The sequence below is a fragment of the Neopsephotus bourkii genome, unplaced genomic scaffold, assembly GCF_033783945.1.
Source record: "Neopsephotus bourkii isolate Nb327-2 ecotype Australia unplaced genomic scaffold, CSIRO-AGI_Nbou_v1 NB_1749, whole genome shotgun sequence".
Taxonomy (NCBI): Eukaryota; Metazoa; Chordata; class Aves; order Psittaciformes; family Psittacidae; genus Neopsephotus; species Neopsephotus bourkii.
The window spans coordinates 6,230,317-6,255,206 of NW_026902223.1; the positions used below are offsets into that span (position 1 = coordinate 6,230,317).

Consider the following 24,890-nt stretch of genomic DNA (forward strand, 5'->3'; position numbering starts at 1 on the left):
CTGAAAAGCCCAATTAATGATGGGGACAGATTTCACTAACAATGGCTAAAAGTACAGGCCATTGAGTTAGTGGTGGTCTTTGAAAGAGACGTAATTCAGGCATATTATGTTCTTTGCAATAAACTGTAGAGAGAATAAAATTCAGCACTGTCAGAGCCCTGAAAAATGGTCCATAAAAATACCAAGGAAAACTGATCAGTCAGCCTTAGCGATTAGAAAATAATGATCCTCCATTTAGACAAGATTATCAAAGCACAGATTTCACTGTTCAACTCATTCCTGTATTCGGCTGCCTCAGGGATGACACATGCTCTTTAGACCCCGAATGTTCCTAGAGATAAACTCATTTACTCACCTAATCTCTAATGAGGAAATGCCAAGGCTGAGTATATAATTCAGTACAATTTTCAAGGCGGCATTATAATGCAGATTGAAGTGGAAAGGACTGTCTTGAATATGTCAGGGTATAATATTACTCTCATAATTAGATGATCAACTGGTTATGAAAATTATCGAGCTGTAAGAATTACATGGCTTGATATTTAGTGCTGCTGAGCAAATGTACAGTTTGATACATGATTCTGAGCAAAAAAGTTGGGCAGAATGAAGCCAGGAAGCAGAGGTTTGGGTTGCCCTCAGGGAAAACTAATTTTAGAAGGTTAAATTTTGCCTGGAAGTAGAATTCACTTTGTCAGTAGCCAATGACATCGCAATGAAACCCATAGGTTTAATGGTTTCATGTGCTCCCTGCTTCATAACGGGATCCTGAAAAATCAGCGTTTGGTTCCTCCATAAAGACAGACCTTTCCCTTGCAGCCCAGGGACCAGAGAGACAAATCATTCAGCAGTTTTATTCTGTAGGGATTTGGAACACCCAAACTTCTGCCTCAGTGTTGTCAAATGAAAGGCAAAATTAATATTCACTTTCTGATCTGCAGTGTGCTTCAGGTGATCTGTACATGACTGCTAATGCACAGTATTGATGAAAAGGTCTATAAAACGGATTTTCATGTGAATCTATTAAGTGCTTACAGAAAGGCCGGCTAGTAACTGCTGACTCACTCCTAAGACTTTGTTGGGTATCTCAGAATATGCATAAATCTCCATAAAGTCAAGATATCTCGATCACATTATGCTGAATTATAAGTAGCAAATTAACTAAAATGTTTGAATACAATTAGGTTAGGAATAGGACCTATTTTTATGAACCAACTTATCATCTCGGAAAAAAACACCATTGTAATTGGATCACTCACTTCTGCATTTATGTATAATTCACATTCAAAAGAAAAATGTCAATGTTTCTGCCTTTTCTTGCAATGGATTTACTTATGAATAATTACACTGGAATTCTGATTTTTTTCTTAGCTTTGATTGGCAGGTAATTCCAAATCCTACAGAATAGCACCGACTCTGTTAGAAAAGAGAGAGGATTTAGAGAGAGGTTATAAAATGTCTCCTGTGCAGGGCTCCTGCACCTGGATTAGCCAGTGCATGACCCCATAAGCAGGGCTGCTAATTGTCCATAGAGCTGCAAAGGCTTCTCCCCCTCTCCCAAAGCTCCTTTTCAACCTTTCCCCCAGGTTTCCACAGCCAAATGTCTCTGGACGCTGCTCTTGCAGATGCCTTTGCAGCCTTGGAAAATTACCAATAGTAAATGCTTCAGCCTTCCCCATTATCTTTGTTAAGACAGGATTTGTCAACCCTGCTTATGAATCCTGCCACCACTCACTACATCCATCTCCGCATGCCAGCCATGCATATTAGTGCAATAGAGATACTACCACGAGATGAACCACATGCAAGCTCACATGCTGTCCAAGGACTATCAATAAATACCTACTGTGTCTAGGTGGGCAGGGAACTTTCTGAACAGATAAATCACTTTCTTGCTATTGTATAAATTCCATGTATTTAACCCAATCAGTTTTACAAAGAATTTGGGTATTGCTCATGTAGAATGACCCAGGTACAAATCCCATGCCCCTTATCACACAGTATAATTTCTAATTAATGCAGTAAAGGTCTAAACAATACCAACATCTTGGGAAATACAGACATCTGTTAAACTCCAGGTGGTGAACTCCACAACTAACACAACACCACATTACTGTACTGTTACAATACACTGTGTCAAGAACAACAAGAGCTCTGGGTTAGTCTTGGTTATTACTGGAAAGGTTAACTTGGCTTCCCGGCACACATGGCATTAAAGAAAAGAGGAGGAGAGCAAATGAACAAAGAAGAATTGGCAGAATGAGAATATGAGGAGATGGGGAAATACAGCAAAAGCCCACTACGAGACATTAGGCTGGTAAACAGGGTGTAAATCAAGCTGCTTCACCATGGCTGGAGGCCAGGAGAGAGAAGTGGCTCAAATCTAGATGCCATTACAGAGGAGAAGATCAGCTCAGACAGCGGATCCTGTGCAATCTCCTAACCCAGGTAGGAAGGAGATTTTGAAGCTCAACTCAAGCTCATATTCGGAGCTCCTCTTGGCAGGATAACTGATCCCCTTTTCCAGGGCTGGGAGGCAGAGCATGGCAGCCTCAGCCTGTGTCCTGAGGTGCTCAAACTCATTGCCATCCTCTCCTGCCCATTTGGAAAGGCAATGACACTGCTGTTGCACAATAAACATTTCCCATTCCTAATCCTACTCTAACTTCTCCCAGGCCAGGTGCCCTTTGGGTTTAGTGATCACAGCCCAGGTTTGGGGCATTTAACCCCATGCTGCTCTTCTTCTGACAGCTCCAGGATGTGACCTGTGAAGTAGCACCAGTGACCAGCAAAGCAGCACTAAAGGCATCATTTCTGCCCCGTTGTGCCATCACCAGAGGGTCTCAGGGCTTGGCCAGTCTCTGCCATCACCAGGGGATATGGGGCTGAGGCCACTTTCTTCCTATTAACTGTATTTTGTTAGGGGGAATCAGGCTGGGTGTGCAGCTCCAAAATATCTCTGAATAGCAGCAGCCTCTGCATATAGCCCTGTCAAGAGAGAAATTGCCACTTTCCCCGAGGTGGCTTTCAACCGGAGGTGTGTGGGCACAGGAAATTGGAATTCACGAGAGTGGGACAATTCCATTACTGTCTCCTCCAGTTCCTTCTTTCTCTTATAACAAGGAAATTAACTACTTTTCGGGTCTGAGTATATCTGGAGAACAGCAGCAAACCAGTGAGCAATGAGCCCGTGACGCAGCTGGATTTACAAACTGTATCAAGAATATTATTAGGTTAAGAAGTAGTTTGCACTGAAGGAACTTTTTGTTTTAAACACAGCGTTTGGCTTGGCTTTTATTGTACTGAATGGATTTACTGAAAAATAACAATAAAATAAAATCAAAATGGAAAATGATAAATTATTTCCACTGAGAGAATTCCAGTTGTGATAGAATGTAGACTTTGGGGGGAAAAAAAGGAAAAAATAAAATTATAATATCTCACTAAGCACCAGGCAGCAGCACACACGCACACACACACAATACTCCACCTCATCTTCACAGAAAGAGAAAAGAAGCCCTCTGTAAGTGCAGAGATGTGTGGAAGCTTTGGGGTCACAACTTCAGATTCCTCACTGAACCACAGGAGGTTCATCTACAGCACCCGGGACTGATTCCTTAATATTCCCAACAGTGAGGTTCTGAAATAAAACCTTTCTATTCCCTCATGCCGGTGCCTGAAGAGCAGCATGGCACATTCACTACCACTGGATCCAAAGGAAAGGCAACAAAAGGAAACACAAAGCACAGACCTGACAATTGACCAGGTTTTAAAAGCAAACTCCAAGTGTTTCGGAGCCTGCGCGAGAGAATGACGGAATTTGGAATGAGTTCAATGCCTTAAAAATAAGGCAGCCTTGATGTGGCTCTGTAGGACCAGGAGAGGAGCCACAACCAAATAAATAGAACAAATAAACAGACCCCAAACCCAGTGACAGCACATCCCCTCCTGCTGCCCTGTTTCGCAGGAGAGTACAGGAGGCCAACCAAGGAGAGCAAGATTGAAAGCAGAGAGATAAAAATACCAGGAATGGCAGTGGGAAGGAGATTCAGGATTTATCAAAGCATGTTGTGATAAAGTTTAACAAGGCCTTAGAAAGACAAGGTAGGAACCTCTGTCTCCCCGAGTTACCCTCTGCAGTGAAGGCCAATAGCCCTCACCTTTGTATTGAATCAAACTCCCTGCAATATGTGAGAGATGGATGGAGCCCCGCTCCCATGTCAAGCAGTGGGAGCTTGTTCACAGGTGAGAGTTTTAATGGCACAATTTTCCTAGTGTATTTTTTTTGTCGAAAATTACAGCTATATTTGTTTCTGTGTTGGAACCTCTTTAATTATTCAGGCTAATATTCATAAGTTATGAATTAAACAAAATGCTTGCCAGATCAAAGATTCTCCTAGAAATAAAAAGAGCAAAGGGGCAGATTTGCAGCTCTGAGCATCGTCCTGGCGAGGAGGGACGGGAAAGGGTGACATGAGCAAGCAGTGTGTCAGGGTAACCAGGTCAAGCCCCCAGCAGCGTTTAGCCCAGCTGGTCCATCCCCACCAAGACATGGAAAGGCTTTGATGTGGCATCTTTATCTCTTTTAATTCACAAGATAGCTCATGGATCAAACGACTTCCAATCAATACAAAGAATTTACAAGCTGGGCAGCACAAGGGCTGAACCCCAACCCATGCTGAGGGATGGTGTGGGGTTGAAGCTCTGCACTATGCTGAGTTTTACCTTACTGACAAAATACTGTGCCTCCCTGAAGCGAAGCAATGAGGAAGGGCTGGAGAATAATGGAATAACTTTCCTAAGCAAGACTGCCTGCCTTCCAGAGACAATCCTGCCAGTTATTGAGAGACTCCTAGGTTGGTGGTTGGGAAGCTAAACAATAAAGGGCCCATTTCACAGTCCAGTCATTATTCTCTAAGAAAAAAACCAAAACCAATGAAAAAAAAAAAAAGAGAACAAAAATAAAGCCATGAAAAGTCCAAGAGTGACTTAATGAAAACCAGGAAAAAAAAATCATACTGAAGAACATAACATGATCAAGGGGTAAATAAGGGTTTGCAAGTGTCAGTGCTGAGCCAGGTCTGCGGACCCGGAGCTCAGAATGATATGCGTGTGCCATGAAGTAAGCAAACGAGCTTTGCACCACACACACGGTTTAGTGGGATGCCTCACAGCAGCGGTGGCCAGCCGTTAGTGACACAGCACTGCCATTCAAGTGGGACGAGACGTGCCGACTTCCCAGTACCTTGCACTGCACTGGCTGAGCTCTCCATTAATACATCATCCAGCATTAGATCTAAAAGAACGAAACGGCGTTAATCACCCGGCAGGACACGCGGCAAGACTTCCCTTCCCCTGCAGAGGTCCCTGTGGCTCTCAGGCTCTCCGTTGCCTCTAATGGGAATGGTTCCTTCTCCTAGTGCCTCATGAAGGGTGGGCTCAAGTACACGGGCTCATTGTGGAAAAGGGCTCTTGTGCTTCTCCCACATACACAGGTGGAAGCCCAAGAGATACCTCAGAACCCCGTCACTTAATGGTGATGAAGCAGAAGACACCTCTGAAGGACAGACTTCATACACATCCTGCTGGGCCAGCACCTTACAGCAACCACTCCTGCATATGCCTACATCCTGTGAGCTGGGATTTCACAGGCTTTTCTGGTTTCCAACTGTTCAAATGCATTTGAAGCATTTACAAGCAAAAATGACTGTGCAACCAGTTAGATGTCTGTGTCTGACATTGATAGGTTGGTTTAGGCGTCTGGGGACACTCAGGAAGCCCAGCTAAAGGAACTGCCATGGAGTTGCTGGCATAATCAAAGCCCTAGTTTTGATATCATCTGCAAGTTCCCACCATGCAGAATAGAGCTAAGCAATGACATCTGTTGCCTCCGAGGGCAAAGCTGGACACGGTCAATTAAAACCAACGTTTCACTGAATGCGAATTAGGAAAACTGTTTTGAAGCGATTTGGAGGGCTTCATACTTTGCTCTTGAAAGGTTTTTATGGCAATTGAATACTCAGCAATATTTGATCCTCAGTAAAATAGCTGTTTATTGCCTCTTTAATTAGACATTTCATAGGACTGAATGAATAACTACATCTCCAACGATGGTTTGTGATTCCTTCCCGCTGGGAAATTGCCCCGGCTTACGTCTTTTCTTCATCTAGCTCCCCTATCATTATAAATAAGGTCATTAATAATAACTAAACATCTATTTCTCTTCTACAGAAATGCCTGCTTTCCAAAATGGCAACTTTAAATACGGATCTTTCTATCCAGCTTTTAACAACATTTTCTAACTCATCATCCTGCAACTGCTTTTGGGAGCTTGGATTGACTGAAAGAGCTTTCTAGGCATTTCCCTGATGTGAAAAACAGCAAAAGCTCTTTCCATCTGTATCCCACTTAACTGAGAACAGTCTAACATGTCCTCCAGTGCTCATGAGGGGGAAGCCTCCAGCTTTTCACTGACCATCAGGGAAGCCAGGCTCTTGGCATAAACTGAGGTTTGATGTCCAGAGGCTGGTGTGATACGTTCTATTGGTTATAAAAGCTGTGGAGCCCACGGGACTCAAAGAGGTGACCAAAGGGAAGTACTGGGTAAGTGCTAAACTGAGAGAGGCTGAGACACCGCTGTAGTATGTGGTTGTATGGTTAAGCCTGTCACAGCTATTTAAACACCTTTGAGACTATTAAAAACAATAAATCAGACTTAATATTACCAGCTTTTGGAACAAGCACCTGATCAGACAGCCTCTTAAACAGTACTGAAGTCTGTCAAAGATAGAAAAGAGATGTGAAAGGGGACACGGAGAGAGCAGCAGACGGACTGACCAGGGAGGGAAAGTGTGAGGCCGTGGACACAAAGGGCAATGGAGAAAGTTCAGTCGGAAGACAGCATGCGAGAAGAAGAGGACCTCCAACCTGTGGCCTCTGGCTGACTTGTTTCTTACTTATTCAACCAACAATAAAATAACAAAAAGTCTAAGAGACAAGTGTCAGGTTGGAGACTGTTGGCAGAGCGGAGGTCTAACTTCCTTTCACCTCTAAAGCCATCTCTAGGCAGGGCTGCCAGCTTGCACATCGCTTTTGGAGTTAGGTTCAATTTGCATCAGTGCTATTTTGTCAAGTTAGTTACTCTCCTCAACAGCTTTTTTTTTTCTGATCTGTATTTCTCAAGCAAATGCATTGATATGTTTCTCTAAGGAGATTTTAAGCATTACTAGAATGAGATGGATCCATTATTTTATTACACTCTTGAATAGCAGTGGTGCTACTGCGCCAATAAATAAACCGGCTTGATAAATGGGACAGGTAACATCACTGTGGCATTACAAGGCTGTAATAAACTAAATAGTGAATCCAGTTATCAAGCAACAGTGCTCATGACTCAGAAGATTTATGATGCCATCCAGCACTGCTGATCTTTGCAATTGTCACTATTTGTGTAACACTGAGCTCTGCTATCCAAGAAGCTCCAGGTCTGATTACTATTATATTTTAATTTAAATAACCTCCAATGGAAAGGTCATTGCAAATCATGCAGCCATTAAAAAGGCCTCCATGGCTCCTTGCTCAGCCTAAAACGATGCTATTTCCTTCATGCAAATTTTATAGCTGGACATGCTTTTTGGGAGAGGAATGATCACCAGATGCGAGGCAGGGAGGGGAGGGAGAAGGGGATTGTGTGGAAGGTCAAGCAGGACTCAGAAAGATGTGGAAAGACTACCGACCAGCCATCTGTTTCTCCTTACTCCTTCTCTTTTTCTCCAGCCGGCGAAGCCTCTTCTCCTCCCGCCTCTTGGCTTCTTCCTCCTCCTGATGCTGCCGACACTTGTGGAAGTTCTCCACCACTACCCCCACAAACATGTTGAGGACAAAGAAGGCCACGATCAGCAGGAAGGAGATGAAGTAAAGGAGCATCCATGGATTGTAATTCATGACTGGCTGCAAAGTGGAGGAAGGCAAATGTCAAGTGAACCTCAAAAAACCAAGAAGGGAACAAATTGATGCTGCTGCCCATGCAAAAGCTGTGGGTGCCCCTTTCAGGCAGCTCGGTGTGCTCTGCTCTTCACAGAAATTAAAGCTCTCTAAGACATTTTAAATGAATGTTCGCAAAACACAAAGAACTTTTGAAAGGAACCACCTCTGTTCTGCCAACAGCAGGACAGCTCTGCAGTTATTGTAAATCCCTCACTGAAAACCTGTACCTACACAAAGCACTTTTCTCCTGAAATGCCCAAATTGCTTAAGAAGTCAAACCATTCTTTGATAGGTGCAGTTCTCCTAAGGCTTGTTACATCAGTCGTGTTGCAAAATCTGTATGAAAAAGGCTAGGTCTAAACCCCAGCTTCTCACTGGACTCCTTGTCATGCCTGAAGAGTTGAGTTAAATGCCTCCCTCGATCCTAACCCCATAACCACATTTGGCTGTGGAAGCCAACAGTACTTTGCAAAACAAGAGCCAGAATGTGCAACCTTTGACAACTCATTTCTCACAGAGCTTTTGCTAGAACACGTACCTGCTGGTCAACTCCCACCGCATCTAAGCCATCGTACATGATATCCACCCACCCGTCCTTGGAGGCCAGAACAAAGAGAGACATCAGGGCCTAGAAATGCATGGGGAAAAAGTTAGATATAGTTGCACTAAAGTTCTTTTGCTGTAATATTTTACTCCTCTTTGCCCTTTCCTGTCTGAGGATTATCATTACCTGCCTGATAACGGGGCACTTTGATGCCCAAGGTCTCTCCTGGCAGCATGAACCTGTCAATACCCTTGGCTTAGCAATGAGCACTAATTCGGAAACCACAAAGCAGAAGACAAAAGGAGTTTCATTTCTACCCTCCAGGTCTCCACTGCTCCCCACTAATTAGTCCTTACCATGCTACTAAAATAAGGCTGTGCTGCAGAGAAGGTTGAAATTGTCCAGCTGTATTAGACAAGCCCTTCTGCAAGATATATTTAGTTTGTTATGTAGCAGTGAAGCAATTAAGTACTCCACAAAGCCACATGTGCTTGTTCCGTTCTGAAAAGAAGTGTATGCCTGCTTGGAAACACTACCTTTGGGATTTACAGAGACAGAATGCTGTGTATGTGAACTGAATCTTTACTGCGACTCGTAGTGCCCTGTAAGAAAATCCCATGGGATAATAACGCACAGGTTTTAAGTCAAGGAGGTAAAGGAGCAAAGAAGCAGATTACCATTCTATTAATACCTGGCCGAGATTATCAAAGTTATACTTGTGCCGGACCCATTTGTAGCTTGCTTCTGTACAATCCGATTTATTTGTGATGTTTCTGGTGTCCTCCCCCTGGCAGACAAAAAACTTGCCTTTGAAAAGCTGCAAAATACGCAAAGAAAAGGAGAACTGTAAAGATTCAGCCTGCAGATGATGGGCATTTCTCCCTGGGTACTCTGCACAGCCCACGCTGACCAGAGGAGTTAAAGGAGATGGCCTCATTCGTGTAGGTTATTAAGTGTGAGCAGCCTGTATAATACACACCTAATGAACAAATGCATGATTTCACATCGTTTAGGACACCCACCTCATGTATTAGGTTGTCTGGTTCACTGATCTGAGAGTGCCCTAAAGGCCTTTGCTTCTGGGTGGGCAGCAGAAGTGTAGCTCCAGCTAATGGCCCAGAGCAGCTAATGGTTTCTTACCCCTTGTGGAACCACTCCAGTGGCTCTCAGCCCAGTTAATGGTGCTGGTTTTAAGAGTCATGGACAAATTAAGTGTAACAGGGGCCCTCTGCTAGCAAAGGAATGGTGGCACTGATGAGCACAGTGATGGACTAAGCTCTGCTCTTAGGGGTCACAAGGGAACATGTCAAAGAGGAGCCAAGCTGCTGCGAGTGATGTTGGGCTCTTGCTGAATCAAGACTACTGTCAGTACAGCTCTGGTCCCTGATCCTGAGCACAGTTCTCCAGCTGTCATTAGGCTCTGAAGTCTGAGCAGGGGTCTCTAAAAATATTCCTTGGTCTGAGCATAAGGAGCCAAGCCCAAATAGTGCTGGGTACCTGACCCTGAGCTTGTTTCCTTTGGTGTAAGCCAAAGGAGATGCAACTCCTGGGGAGTCAGCTCATGATTTACACCTGCACAAGCAACATGAGCCTCCTGATTCTAGACCTGCTGCTTTCTCTACACAGAACAGACTGGTAGGGGATGATTACTGCTTCAGACAGGGTGATTGATGCTAGCAGGATGGATGGTATGAAAGCCCAGGAGACAACCAACAAATCTGGTTTTATTTGCTGACAGAAGCTATTGACATTGCTGGTTTTGGGGGAAATGGCAGCCTGCTCTCCAGGCTCCTTAAAACACCACCTGGGTATACAGAGAAAAGACACTGACGGATTTTTATCTGTTGTTTTAGACAAATATCAGTAGAAATAATAGTGAACAAGATAAACCCACGCATTACTCCATGGGTTTCCTTCAGCAGTCAACAGCAGAAGGATGTTCTCTAGGCATGCAAAATTAATCACCACACAACGCAGCCATAAAACCTCTGGATGCAAAAAGAGAAGTATTCCCTGATCTTTCCATGGAGAAACACTATCCGTGGGTACGGCAGACTGGGGAGATATAGCCTTCACAGAGTAAAGCTTTAATTAAGCAGGAAGGTAAAGAACTGGTTTTAATATATTGATTATAAATATAACTTCTCCAGGAGCTGGCCTGTACTGCCACTCAGATGGGAGCAGTAACACAGCTACTAACAGGGTCTGGAAATGCAAAGCTCTGTTTGCAAAAATGCTGATCCCCATCAGTGCTTCAGATTTCATCACTTCTGAAAGACCCAGTGTTTCCCACTGTACTTGTTTTGTGTATTTCTTCTGTGTTACTAATGACTATTCATGCGTGGGCAAGCTCTACACCAAAATCAGTCTTGCTAAGAGGAAATACCATTAGAAATGTGGACAGCTGACTTTTAATGGCATTTAAACCCTCTGGTTTAATCCCCGGTTTATATTTACGTGGGAAAGCCAACTGTAACTTGGAGGGATCATCTTTTTATAGCAAATAGCTATGGCCCTAATCTTACACCTAATTAGACATGAATATTAACAGAGAACTTTGCATCCAGAATACAGGATCAGTCTTGCTTGTATCTACCACTTAAGCACATCAGCAGTCATGACAATTTAACCTAAGACTGCAAGTCACCAGGGAGAAAGCAATCACAATTAGCAGGGAGGAAACTCAAAGAGCATACTGCAACTTTTGTTGCTGGGCATAAATTTGCCTGTGTCTGGGTTTTATACTGTTTTACGGGATATGCTTTGTTTTATTAATCTGTTTAGTATAATGGATGGATGTTGCTGTAGTCTAATGCAAAGCCAATCTAGCTGCTGAGGTGGTTCTGCATGTCACATTCTGCGTTTATTTTCAATGCTGTATTTATTATTTAAAGAGTATATTAGCATAAAATATTACATAAGACACCCTTCTAAACCAAAGACAAACAGAGCTGTTTTCCAAAGCTGGCATGACACATCAGATAAACTTCAGAAAGAAATAAGTGTTATGTCTGAATATTTATATGAGACAATCTCTTCAGGTGATGAGAAACCAATTGCATTGGAAACTCTGCCACTCTTCCCCTGGGTTCCTGCACTTCTGGGACACTAGGATATTGCCAGCAGAGCTGGCAGGAAGCAGGCTCAGAAATCTCTAGTTCTGCAAGCTTTCAGTTATACAAGCTGTCAGAATCTGAATGAATCTCTAGGTCTAGGTCTCTCTGGAGTTTACAAACCAACAATTTCAGCTTTGAGAGCTTCTATTTCCCCACTGGTTCATACCTAGAAGAAAGGTGGAGGGGAGACCCCCCTATGCTATCCCTCAGACAGAACAGGAATGGGATTTAACAGCTTCCCTAAGTGGAGCTTTTCTGGTGGTACATGTCATGCCTCAGGCCTGACGCTTCTCTGGCATGGCTGGGCCAAAGAAGTGGACAAATATCTTGAATCACATCCCACTGCAGGCAGAGCAGAAGTCCTTGTGGTGGGGAATGGATGAAGAAAGCCCATTCTGTGCCTTAAGGGGGTCATCACATTGGCTTTTGTAATTACTGCATGCAACAGGGAAGCCTCAAGAAAGTTCCAACATGTCAAGTGACACAAAGCCAAGACTTGGAAGTCTTGAGAGCACTTGGAAGGCCATGCTGTGCTCCTGGGGTGGCAACTGAGAGATACATAAACCCTTGGGTCTGAGTCATTCCAGGCTGTTGACTGTGGCAAAGCTATGGATTCAAAACCAACACACGTTTCTAAAGCTGGGCAGAGGACCTTGATGGAACCAGAGAGGGGAAAAACTAACCCCACTAACTGGATCTAACCACTGCTCCTTCGACTGTGGCTGGGAATACATGCTGCTGGGCCACTGTTGTTAGACTGCAGTTGTTAATGAGATTTTAATGGCTGATGAATAATGGGAAATCTGCTTCCTCCTCAGTAGGAGCAAGGAGCCTTCCCCAACAAGGCCAAAGAGCCCATTGGGTCAGTTTCAGGAAGGTTTATAGTGTGCTATCAGTATAGATACCCAGATGTGGGGCCATGTGTGCCTCCTTACCTCCTTGGGTTAGGTGCTGAGGCTTACAGGGGACTCACCTGAACTCCCAGGATTCCAAAGATTATAAAAAAGGCACAGCAGATGACCACGATGTTTCCAATGGGCTTCAGGGATGACATGAGAGTCTCCACCACCAGCTTTAGTCCTTGGGCTCGACTGATGACTCTGCGGGGACATGGAAACATAAAAGCTGTGTTAGTCCTGTCCTTGCCCAGTTCTGCATCCTATCAAGATAGGAGATGTGGAGAAAACAGCATTAGGGAATTTGTTAGAATGGCAAATAACTCCAAGATCATGATGGAAGAAGCAGGATATCTTGAGGTTGCTGAGAGCCCCATCCAGCCTGACCTTGAACACTTCCAGGAATGGGGCACCTACCACCTCTCTGGGCAACCTGTGCCAGCATCTCACCACCTTCATCACAAACGATCTCTACATGTCCTTACAGTGCTGCTGCACACAGAGCCCTGAGCTACCCCTCAGTATCATCACAGTCTCTTTATACCCACAGTACAACCTCAGCTACTGAACCAGTTGCGTCCACCAATCCCAGGCATCTAACTTTATTTCTGTAGCTCCTCTTTGTCTGGTACCACATAAAGTTACTGTACTATACTCTCAAGGACAACACTATAATGAAAGGACAAGGCTTGTGTGATTTAGAGAAGCCATGTCACCATGCTGGGCAAGATAAACGAGCTATTCAGGCTCACAGACCTGAAGATGGAGAGCTAAAGGACCGAGAAAGGCATCTGAAGAGGTTGCACACCTCCCTGCTCTTGATGCCAACCGGAATTAAGCGTTTCACTAGCACTGTAAATCAATTTGTACTGATGCCATAGAAACTGTGTTTTCCCAAGGCAGAAATAGCTGTCTGCTGTGTAAGTCAGAGGGATACTGGCTGGTGACTCCTTTGAACACTTGGCACTCAAAAGTGCCACAAAATTCCCCACCTTCCTGTTTCTGCCTGGTTCTCCTTCCTGCCACGGGAGTCCTCTCATTGCCCCCTTGTTTCACCCCAAGCCTGGCTGCACCACCTGAAGCACAGTTGGAGTTTTACTGATGGGAGAGGATCCAAGTTCTCCTCCTCTTTCCTGCTTCCCAGGGGCTCTCCCAGGAGAGGTCCCCATGGATGCATCCACCTGCCCAACATGCATGGCCTTAGCTGGGACCACAGCCAAGCCTGTACCAATCCTCCCCTGCCCCAGAGCTGACTGCTTTAGCGAACTGCAGTGTTCAGTGTACAGCACCAGGGCTTTGAAAGCCAGTTGGCTTTAAACAGAATCCTGAAAAGCTAAAAATTATTATTTCCCTTTTTTCTGGTTAAATATTTACTCGAAATGTCAAGGGTAACTCATCAATTATCATTTAAAAAATAAACAGATGGTGGTATTTTTATCCACTCCCTTAGCAGTGAAGCACAAAAGGCAGATGCTGCTGCTCCTAATGCCTGATGTCTCTTCCAGGTTGCTGCTGTGGCTCCCCATTTCAGACACCTCAGCTTTCCCAGTGCTCAGATCTGGGGTGTTTCAGGGGATGAGCTGGGGGAGGTGAGGTGGCTTAGGGAGCAGAGGGCTGCTCAAGGCTGAGATGGCTCCAGGAGACGGTGTGGACCCCATGCAGCCATGGAAGTATGGAGAAGGTTGGTGTGAGATGCCAAAACTGCCCATGTGTATTACCCCAGGCTGAGGTCCTCGCTGGGGCAGTGATGCTGCTGCTGCTGCTGCTGTGCATTATACCTGCATCAAGGCTGACAGGTGATCTGAGGACAGCTAGCAGGGGCAACTGGACAACAGGTTGATGTGCCCTACTCAATGTGGTTAATCCAGCCTAACTGGCTAAGTAAGGGCTCTTCCCACTCCATCTAAGTGCACAAAGCAAGCATTGGGATGGACAGTCTGAAGCTGACTCTCTTTTCTGTTCCTCAGATGGTCTAAAGACTTTGCCATCCCCCACGTATTACCATCACATCACCCTGGGTGAAATACTACAACTGCCAGACTACAGACGGGAAACTGAGGCATGGGAAGACAGCAAGCCATATTCTCAGAGGTATGCAACAAGTCCATGCCAATGATTTAAATGGAAATCCGGTACTTTGGTGCCTTTAGGGATCCTCACTATGTTCTGTCCACTGTCACACAAGAGGGAAACAAAGTCAGGTCTTCTCAGTTGAAGGCCTGTGGTTGAAGCTACTGGAGCATCCTTAAATTTTGAGGAACAGGAAAAAAATTCAGTCTCCAGAGTATAAAGCTAATAATCTTCTCCAACACTTATTAAGAAGGCCTATTCTAGAAATAATAAAGTGATTTCCCTTGTGAGATACTATTCGGTATCCAGCAGAGAAAGAAAATAGGAGGTTACTTGTCTGACTTCACAAAGCCATGTGTGTTGAGAAAAAAAAGGATGAGAAACTGCAGCATTTGGCTGCTTTCAGTGTTTTGATCAACCAGGGAATTCCTCAAACGAGAATGCATGAGGGTAAAAGCTGCCACCAGTTTAGCTCCATGCCAGAGCTGTTTCCAGCCCTACAGGGAGAGACGACTTTGAAAAGAGTTGGAAAAGTAATAGTTCTTACTAATGAAAACCTTGGAGCTCCTCAGACTAAAGGCTTGATCCAACGTCAAGGCAAAGTCTGTGCAGACTCCTGCTGCTCTCCTGAGAGTCTGTTAACTCTCTTAAGAGGTGCCAATGAAATCCTGAGCATTTCCAGATTGTTAGTATCACCCTCAACATGTCAACATGCAGCATCCCCACACCTCATCAATGTTGCCCAATGTCTTGCTGATAGCAGGCTTGTAAACTCTCTATTATCTGACCCACCACTCCTGCTATTTATCCCTGAAGGACGCAGCTGATTTGGAGCCCTCAGGGTGTTCCAGAGCCATAGACCCACTGTTCAGGACAATTCCAGTCTGCATTTGGCATGTGACAAATAGGCAAACTGAAATGAGACCATTTTGCCTTTTTTTTTTCTTTTCAGTGTGAAGAAATATTAATCCCTCAAGTTCCTCCTGGTTCTGCTGGTCTCAGCATTCCCAAGGCTGTTAAACCCCTGGTGTGAGACACTCCAAACCCATTGCCAGCCTCATCGCAGCTGGATCACATTTACTAACGTTAAGCCCGCTAGCCTGATCAGAGAGCTCAGAAGCAGCAGCAGCACTTAGATGAAGTAGCAGATCAACATTAATGAAGACCTTCCCCCACAGATTTAAACAAATAGCGAAGATGATATGATAGATAGAAGAGAGTCTCTGAAATGACTATTTCATACTGTGATGCTATAAAAAGTGAATAATTTAACTTCTTTGGAAGTTAAAGCCCAGACTCTGTAGAGAGTAAAACAGCACTGAAGTCCATTCACATTAAATCCGAATACATTTTCCATTTTGATTCCTCTTGTATCTTCAGCTACAACACTTGACCCCAACAACAGCAGGTTGAACGCATTAGGAAGGAATGTTATTGTATAAGCAATCCCTCTACTGGCTGAAACATCAGAGGGTCATGGAAATATCTTTAAATGTCACTCCTTTGTGAATGTATTTTTGGAATTCTAGTCATAAAGCTTGGCTGGAATGCTCATGGTTTCAATTTAGAGGCTGATAATCAATCATGCAATCAGAAGCCCATGATTGGCACACAGGCCAGTGTATTTTAACGTCTGGGTAAAAGGCACAAGCACTTGTGGGTTTGTGTGCTGCATGAAGCAGCGGGGTTGTTTTCACAGGAGAAAATAAGAGGCAGAATGAGGGAGGTCTTTTGCAAGAAGAACTCCTTCAGACGATCAACCAAGAAATCCAACACAGATACAATAAAAGCTGCTCCTACCCTTGAGTGTGACACGCACAACCATGGCTTGGCTTCTAACTGAGGGTGTGCTCCCTGCAACCCTGTCCCCAAGTGCTCACAGAAAGGGAGGACAGAAAGAGCTGGGTTAGCTCCCCTGTTGTGGGGACAGAGCATTTGCTTTGGTCTCTGCCTTATGCCTTCCTGGAAAGAAAAACATTGGCTTGGTCTCCATAAGGAGCTTCACGTGGACACAGGGACTGGATGTGCACGGTGTGCAAAGACCTCAAGTCACCTGTCCCAGCTGTCACCTCACGTTGATCCATCTGAACATCCCAGGCAGTGATGATGTGATCCCTGAGCCGCGCAGCGTAGCCGGCAGCAAAGGCAGAGAGGGCAGCGCAGGGCAGCCCAGATGTGCATCACAGAGGCAGATGGGTTTCCACATGTGGAGATTTATGACTTACTGAAAAGCCCCCAGTTTGATGGCTGCTTTTTCATTTCCTACAAATCTAATTACAGGGGAATAGAACTGATTGTGAACATATTTAGGGAATGGGCTTGTTGCTGCCTTTTTACGTTTCCTTTGTAGTAGAAAGCAGCATGTTGGCTGAAAACATTCACACACTCTCTTGAGAAAACATATCAAATGCCAACAGGAGTGGAATAGCAATGGAAGAGCCTAATCCTGTTCCAGATGGCAGGTCTTCCTCCAGCCTGCAGTTACACATGGGATTATTCCCCTAACTGCAGAGTACTCATGCATATAGGTGACTACAGAGAAAGGCTCTAGTAATCAAAGACCCGGGTCCTGGCCAGGCAGACCTATAGATCTACAAAGAAGCATGCAGGGTTTTTACTAGGTCAGACAGGTAACTCTAGCAGGGCTCAGCACAACCCAATCCGGGTGACTCTAGTAGGGTTCAGCACAACTCCAGCCTCTTCCTCTAGATCCGATTTAAACACATCACCTAAAAGAGAAACCTGGACTCCCCAGTTCAGAGATGGGAAATCAATCCATCTCTTACCCAGAGCTCTACACATTATACTGTACATATTCTTAAACCAGGTCAAAAATCAGCCAGAACAGAACAACTGAGAAGACCTATCAAAGCAACAACCTGGCAGGAACTACCCCGAGAAACCAGAGTTCACATGGAGATACCAGGGGACACATGAAGTGGAAAAAAGTCTGAATTGGAGTCACGTAGAACAGTCCAATCATATGGTCGTGGAGCTGCACCACACCAGTGGCACTGTCTGTCCAGATAAAAACGATTAAAAGCAGCTCACGTCCAAAAGCTCACCAGGAACAACATACACATAGAGCAATTTAAGAGAATGTCTTTCATAGCTGTTGAGATATTTAAAGGATATATGTACAGGCACGGTCATTGTTATTTAGACTTCTTATTCACACAGGGGTAGTAAAACAACATCTTCTGTCAGAAGCAGGGTCCTATTTTTCTGTCCTGAAAGAGAAAATCCTGACTCAAAGCAAACCTTTGATGAAGGAAGCAGCAGTAAGATATGACAGGCACACAAAGATGCTTTGAGCAGGAAGGTTTATTAGCTGCTGCATAACAAGAGCGGCAACAATGGTATTAAAGAGGGACTGCATTTAGCATGGACAGAAACCTTCATGCCTTGGGGTACAGGACAAAACAGATGCCTGTTTGGCAGAAGCTGGTACTTGGGCAGGTTCTTGTCAGAGGGGTGCCTGCTCCTGGAGCATGGGATACCGCCTGCTGTCAGAGCTGGGGGATCAAGCTAGCGGGACAATTGCTTTCATCTTGTCTGGGCAATTTTCAAAGTAAATGTCTCCGTAAAATTAATGGGGAACTGAGAGATTAAAAAAAAAAAAAAAGAAAAAAAGCTTCTTTGCATTCTAGCTTGAGCAACAGTTGAGTCTCTGCTTCCTTAAAAATTATCTGCCACCTGCTACTAATTTCCTTCTTTGTTACGAAAGCCATTGACTGCCTGAAGGAAAGGGGGAGAAGAAGCTGTTAAGCTGCACTTTACACAGAGCAAATGAGAACACAAATAGCAGGGGATGTGTGTTTTAATGAGCAAAAAGAGGCATTGATCAGTTTACTGCTGCACTAGGGGCTGGTCCCAAAACACGGTGAGCACCCAGAGCTCCTCGTGGCACCGCAGGACCTGAGGATGCTCATTGTCTGCAGAGCAGCAGGAGGCTAGGCACAGCACTGGTGACAGGCACCCTGCCCATGTCTCATCACCCCCCTTCCTTTGCACAGATGATGCTGCTTGCAGGAGAGGCACAGTTCTCCTTTGGCACACGCAGTCTATGCTCAGTTAGGTCTTTCTCTGCTTACCTTAAGGGCCGCAGTGTCCTCAGCAGCCTCAAAACCCGCAGCATTCCCAGGATTTTCGTGCCGCTGTCTGACACCATTGAGACCAGGATGTCGATGACGGAGATGAGAACCAGCACCCCATCCAGCACGTTCCAGCTGCTTTTCAAGTAGGCTTTCTCCCCAAAACACAAGCCTAGTGCCACCACCTGCCCGGACACCAAGTTGCAAGAAATTATGACTACTGCATCCAATATGTTCCTTTCCGTTAGCAACCTGCTGAGAATGCAGTATTTACAGATGCAAGTTTGTGAGTCCATTTGCCTCCCAATATAGAAGCCTAATTAAACAAATCAACAAAGTGTTATACTGTGTGAATTATAAAAATACCTCTGCAGAAACATCCCAGATTGTCCCTTACAGCTGATGTATTTTTAATGCAGCTAAATGTAGCTGCACAAAACTGTTCCTGTTTAGCTTTGGCATAAAAAGTCTGATCATAATTTATTCCTGTAGAGTGCTGGAGCAAAGGTTCAGAGTGGCTGACCCAAGCAATCATTTATGAGCTTTGCAAATAAAGAAACTAGAGAAACTTTCCCAAGAAAGAGCAATTGTTCTGTGAGATGATTATGAATTACACAAGAGAGATTTACAGCAATGGGTTTCTGAGCCTCCTGCCTCAAATCCAGCAAAGTGTTTCAACGTGCTTAATTTTAAGTCTCACCCTCCTCAGGAAAGCACATAGCTGCTTAGGTTGTTGAGGACAATTGGTTGTTGAAGACAATGGGTCTTACATGCATGGTTGAAGTTAAGCATGTACTCAAGAGCTTTGCTGAATAGGAAAGGATTGCTGAATTGAAGCATCCCATTGCTTGTATAATGGTGTAAATCAAGAGCAACTTCACTGAAATTGTTCTGATGTAAAACGTGCTCAGAATAAGGCATGTGGTGGGTATTTGAATACAATGCAGAAGAGGAAAGTATACACCTCACTGGTAGCTGGTAGACCTACGGGTTTTGTGAGTCCACAGTAATAAAATATCACTGCTATAATACAGGCACACTTATCCTCCACCTTCATTTACCTTAACTGTCATCTCAGTCAGGAAGATAACTGTAAAGATGTAATTGGAGAGTGTTAGGAAAATCCGTTCCTAAGGAAAAGAAAATGAGAGACAATATCTTATAGCCTGCTCTCTGCAGCTGAACATCTCACTGTGCATATTTGGGTGGTTGCTAACTGTTTTCCAGCTTCTGTGCTGAAAAAAGTTTTGTACTGTTTGCTCACAAAGGGGAGAATCCTCAGAGAATCCTTAGAAAACATTTAGACAATTCCATGCACGAGGATTCAGCACAAGCAGTGCCCGAGGCTGCGTCAGCACCATGGACAGAGGCACCCACCAGCATCCATCCCCTTTTGCCCCCAAATCCCCCCATCTGCCCCCAAATCCACACCACTCTCCAGCATAAAAAGGGAGAACTCATCCCCTTGGAATATGCTTGACAAATCTCTACCTGCCCCTCACCTGCGGACGTCACCGCACAGTGCAAATATCACTGAGCTCCCAGCTCCCCTAGAAATTGAGTCAACATTCGAGTGGCTGTGCTGCAAGGCAAGCAGGACCCATGGGATGCTGAGGCTCAGCTGGCATCAGTTGTCACAGCTCCACTGAAGTCAGCAAAGCTCTGGGGGCTTATGACAGCTGAGACCTGCCCCCAAAAGGTTGATACTCTTGCTCAAAGCCACAGGCTATACCTGGCCTGAAGCCCAACAGTCTCATCTCCCAGTCTCCTGTGCTATCCACCAGACCATGCAGTCCTCACTGCCACCAATCTGCAATAGCAGCTAGTGATTACAGATGAGACCATGGACTGGTTCCCTATCTGTAGTTAGCAGAAACCTTTCTTTTTAATGATGATCATTAAATAAATTACACTTTTCCCTAATCCCTAAACAATCTCTGATTGCCTGTACTGAGAAATGGACAGCAGAAGGCTGAGTCTGGAGGAAAGATGATATGTGTGCATGTATGCATGTACGCATACAATTGATCCAGCCCCAGTTCTGCTAATAATGATTTTGGATTTATTTCTGCTGCTCCCTACAGAGCAGTCCTGCAGGAGATGCAGATCTCGCTCAAAATGAGATGCAATTTAAACAAGACAAAACACCTTGGCAACTCTCTCGCTTGCCAGATCATGATTTACTGAAAGTGACTCAGGAACCACAGAGTAGCTTGTTTCCATCCAGGGTCCATAATTAATTAGGTCCTAGACCTTCACTGTGATTGCGGGAGCTGTGATAGGAAACATCTCTGGCTGTTAGCTGACTGCCACACAAAAGACCACTGTAGAGGGGTAGGCAGCATGCAGGAGAAAGAGGGTAGGGACCCGCTTGTGGAGCTGGAGATAAAACAGCAATAGCATAGAGGAGAAACTGAGGATATTACACTCCTCTCTGGCAAGCTCGTAGCTATTTTGAAGGATAATCTCCCCGACCCATGTCGTGCACTCTGCAATGGGGAGCGCATGTTGGCTAGCAACAGCATCCCCCGCTCTGATAAGCCAGCTGAAACTGGGACAGGGAAAAGGGAACTCGCTTGAAGGAGCTGGAAAATCCACAGCTCGGGGAAGCAAAGTACAATTATTTCAAACAACTCAAGCTAAACTAACTCTCTTGGTTTCCAGATGAGAGCTCCCTCAGTGCAGGCAGGGCCTGCGCACTCCTCCCGGCTCCCCTGCTCCTGCCCCACAGCTCAGCACCTCCCATCTCCTCTCTGCTGCTCCCAGGCTGCAGTCCAGCTCCGCTCCAGCCCTGGATGATCCAGTTTGGTTCCCTTCATTATAACCTGATGCTGATCAATCTCACACCAGTCGTCTCTGCACTCCTCCAATGCAGGGGAACACCATATCCTCCTCTCATATATGAAGTACTGGGTTTTTATGTTGCACCTCTTTGCTGTGAACATCTCAAACTCATGCATGTCACACCATTCCTTTCATCCTTGTGTAACTACAGCTCCTTTCGGAGCCAGTCTTGGTGAATGGTAGCTCTCTGAGGACAAAGCAAGGGGCTCCAAAGAAGCATTTGGGTTTTCAAGGGACATTCTCAGGGTGCCCCATTTAGGAAACAGGAGGGTGATTTGTTCCTGCTAGATCAGCTGGCAGGGAGCCCTGCTCTGTTCTTGCAGCTGTGAGTCAGAGCACCACAACTGCACAATAACCAAAAGAAAAGGATTTAGGGGAAGGACCACTGGGCAAACCATTACAGTAAGGAGGACTACTAGGGAGAGCTTAAAATAGGCACAGAGCAGCCAAGGCTCCAGTTTTAAGGTCTTACACTGAAGATCCACAAAAATGAACAGCCTGACACGCCTACATCAACAAAACAGGATTCTATGTGATATGAGCAGTCTTTTGCAATACATCAGCAAGAACCCAGGGTATCTCTGAGCCACAATCTATGCTAAAATAAAAGAGCAATAGGATTCTGCCCCTCTGACTGATGGATGTTGATGCTGTGGTCTGGTTTGAGAAATCCTTATGTAGTCCATTAAACAAAATTGTTTGGGGAAATGGCATCACAGTGCATGTATCAATTCAGGTCTTTGTGTCACAACAAAGCTGATACACAAAGGGGAGAGAAGAATATGAAATGAACAGCTTCCCCCAGTGCTTTTGCACCACACATACGTGCTGGTGGAGAACAGATGGAAAAAAACGAACATTGTGTTGAGAGAGGAAAAGTGTTTGAAGGTTTATCAGAGAAGGAAACAGAGACAGATGTCATGCTTATGTGCTAAAACCTTGATTGTACTTGCAGAAATGGGATATTCGATCTACTGCAGGCCATAAGATCTGCTCTTATACTCTGTCAGGGCACTGGATAGGGACCAGGAGAGCTGCTGCACCTCATTCAAAGGATACACAAGGAGTGTTAACAACTTCCCATTTAAAAAGAGAAAGGAAGTGAGATCAAGTGCACAGCGGTGAGGTCCAGGCCATGGGTGTTGGCTCCATGAGGAGCACAGGAAAACGTTAACCTTAGAAACTCACGGCACTGTGAGGCTCAATTTTGGGTCGTTCCATGGCAATGGTAATGCAGTTCAGGAAAATGATCACCAAGACGATATGATCAAACATCTTGTGTGTGATGATTTTATTGCACATCAGACGGAATCTGCCAAGAAAGAAAAAAGAGAAAACAAAAAAGAGGGCACAGAGACCAGCTATTAATGCTCGACTGGATGGGGAGGAACACAGCACCTCCGTGCATGGCAGGGGAGTCGAGCGCTCCGTTCGCAAAGCAGATGAGGTACAATCTCCCAATCCCCTCCCTGGCAGAGGCACACGTTGCAGGCAGATAGGGGTATGAATAGGAAAGGATATAAGCTACAGAACTGGGCTGTTAACTGCAAGCCCTGGTAATGTTATAGGGGGCTTTGGGTCACTTTGAAACAGAGCAGCTGCTTCCATAATTTGGATATGTGGCCAGGTTTGGATCTGACCCCCTACCTGTTCCATAGTGCTCAGGTTTAGCTTAAATAAAGGAAGGAATACTCCCAGCAAGCCCGTGAGGGTTGAGCGCACATGGGACAAAGGGATAGAAGCTATTTATTGTGACAGATGGCTGTACACTGACCCAGGATTTATAATACCGAATTACATTTCCCAAAGTCTGTTTCTGAAAATCTCTCTAATCTTTGTGTGAATGAACTCCAATGCTGTCCGGGCCCATCGGCTCTAACATGGGAAGCCCTCATTGAGCATGGGTGCATATCCAAAGGAACATGTAGGAGAGCATGGAGCCCAGAGAGCACCAGCATGGGTGGGCTTTGGGAGGCAAGAACCAGGGGCCTGCAGGGAAAGAGAGAGGAAAAGAGGAAGTCCAGGCTGAGAGATAGGCCTAGGAGGCCAAGGAGCATCCTTTGATGTGTTGTAAGTGTGCAGTGGGGAAAATTCAGATTCCTCTGCCTAACCAGCATCTCTCCCTCTTGCTTCAAACTCCCCATGCTCCATCAAGTGAAAAGCTTGCAGAGCTCTAGCATCATTAATGAAGGAAACGATGAACTAGACAAAGCTGCAGCCATGCACTGGGTTATGGGTCTTTCCTGGATACTCCTATCCTGTGTGACCCTGATCTAGTGCTGGAGTAGGGGAAGGGCTGGGAGTTTTGTAGAGAGAAGCAGAGCAAACCACTGTAACAAGGGCACACGTGCCCAGCACCACCTAAGTGCAGCTCCCTTACCTTGAGTGAGGAGGGAAGACATAGATGGACCAGGAATCTCTCTCTTTGCAGCAGGTCGGGAGCCGTGCCCGTATCCACGCCTTCATGCGGTCCTTTTTGCTCTAGGAGGAAAACGTACAGCAGAACAGGAGGAAAACACAGAGAGAACTGTTAAAACAATAAAATCCCACACTTCCAAATGAAGGACTCGGGGCAATTTTTCACTGAACACAGATCTCCAAGTTCAACAATACAATGTTCTCCCCACCAAAAAGGACCACTCTGCGCAGGGGAAGGAGCTTTGGCAGGCAGGTGAGGGGTGTGCTGGCCCTGTGATCTCACAGGGTTTCCTCTTGCTTCTTCCTCCGCACAGTAACTGCATCTGGCACACAGTTAGCCAAGAGGACAAACAGGATAAATAGACCCCTTGCCCAGAGGACTGATAAACCTCTCCAAAATAACCTGCCCTGGTCATCCTCAGTCCCTCCAGATACTCATCAGATGCTTACCTGAATCTTCTAAGGGCCTTTATGGTATTTTTTTTTTTGGGGGGGGGCCCCCCCCCCGGTGTCTAGGGTATTTTTAAGGGTACAGAACACTTATGTCAGGGGTTATAAAGGGAGAAGAGGGAAGGATTCCTGCTGCTTCCTAGGCCAACCCCTATGTCCCTGCACCACTGGAAAGCTGAAGCTCCAGGAACACAATGGTGAGCATCTGCCTCTCATTCAGCATGAACAGATTAGATGGGAGATTATAAAGACAGAAGGGAACGCTGTGCCCAGGCTGACCTTCTGCATGAACACGGGCCATTCGACTCCTGCAAATTAATTCCTACTTGAAGCCACGGAGCATCCTCAGCTGCATAGACTTATGCTTTAGATTGTCTCTAAGGTTATTTAAGGTCAGGAGGCCAGATTGTAAAAGCTTTAGCCAGCAGGTCAACTGAAGACATCAAGAATTGGATGCCGAGGGGAAACCTCATCC

The 24,890-nt window shown here is 45.3% G+C and overlaps 1 protein-coding gene across 15 annotated transcripts in view; it reads right to left on the reverse strand.

The window, feature by feature from the left end:
• CACNA1G (calcium voltage-gated channel subunit alpha1 G) overlaps positions 1 to 24,890 on the reverse strand; it is a 138,434-nt gene that overhangs the window by 23,510 nt on the left and 90,034 nt on the right. For 5 of the 15 annotated variants that reach the window (XM_061377183.1, XM_061377180.1, XM_061377177.1 and 2 more), the window contains 9 exons: positions 23,928 to 24,028; positions 22,736 to 22,859; positions 19,765 to 19,833; positions 18,704 to 18,888; positions 12,617 to 12,743; positions 9,219 to 9,344; positions 8,522 to 8,611; positions 7,734 to 7,947; positions 5,243 to 5,293 (listed from right to left, as the gene is read on the reverse strand). In XM_061377183.1, coding sequence (XP_061233167.1) covers positions 5,243 to 5,293; positions 7,734 to 7,947; positions 8,522 to 8,611; positions 9,219 to 9,344; positions 12,617 to 12,743; positions 18,704 to 18,888; positions 19,765 to 19,833; positions 22,736 to 22,859; positions 23,928 to 24,028 — 1,087 coding nt within the window. The remainder of the gene's footprint in view (positions 1 to 5,242; positions 5,294 to 7,733; positions 7,948 to 8,521; positions 8,612 to 9,218; positions 9,345 to 12,616; positions 12,744 to 18,703; positions 18,889 to 19,764; positions 19,834 to 22,735; positions 22,860 to 23,927; positions 24,029 to 24,890) is intronic. The other 10 variants (XM_061377185.1, XM_061377188.1, XM_061377178.1 and 7 more) reach the window with 3 other exon arrangements.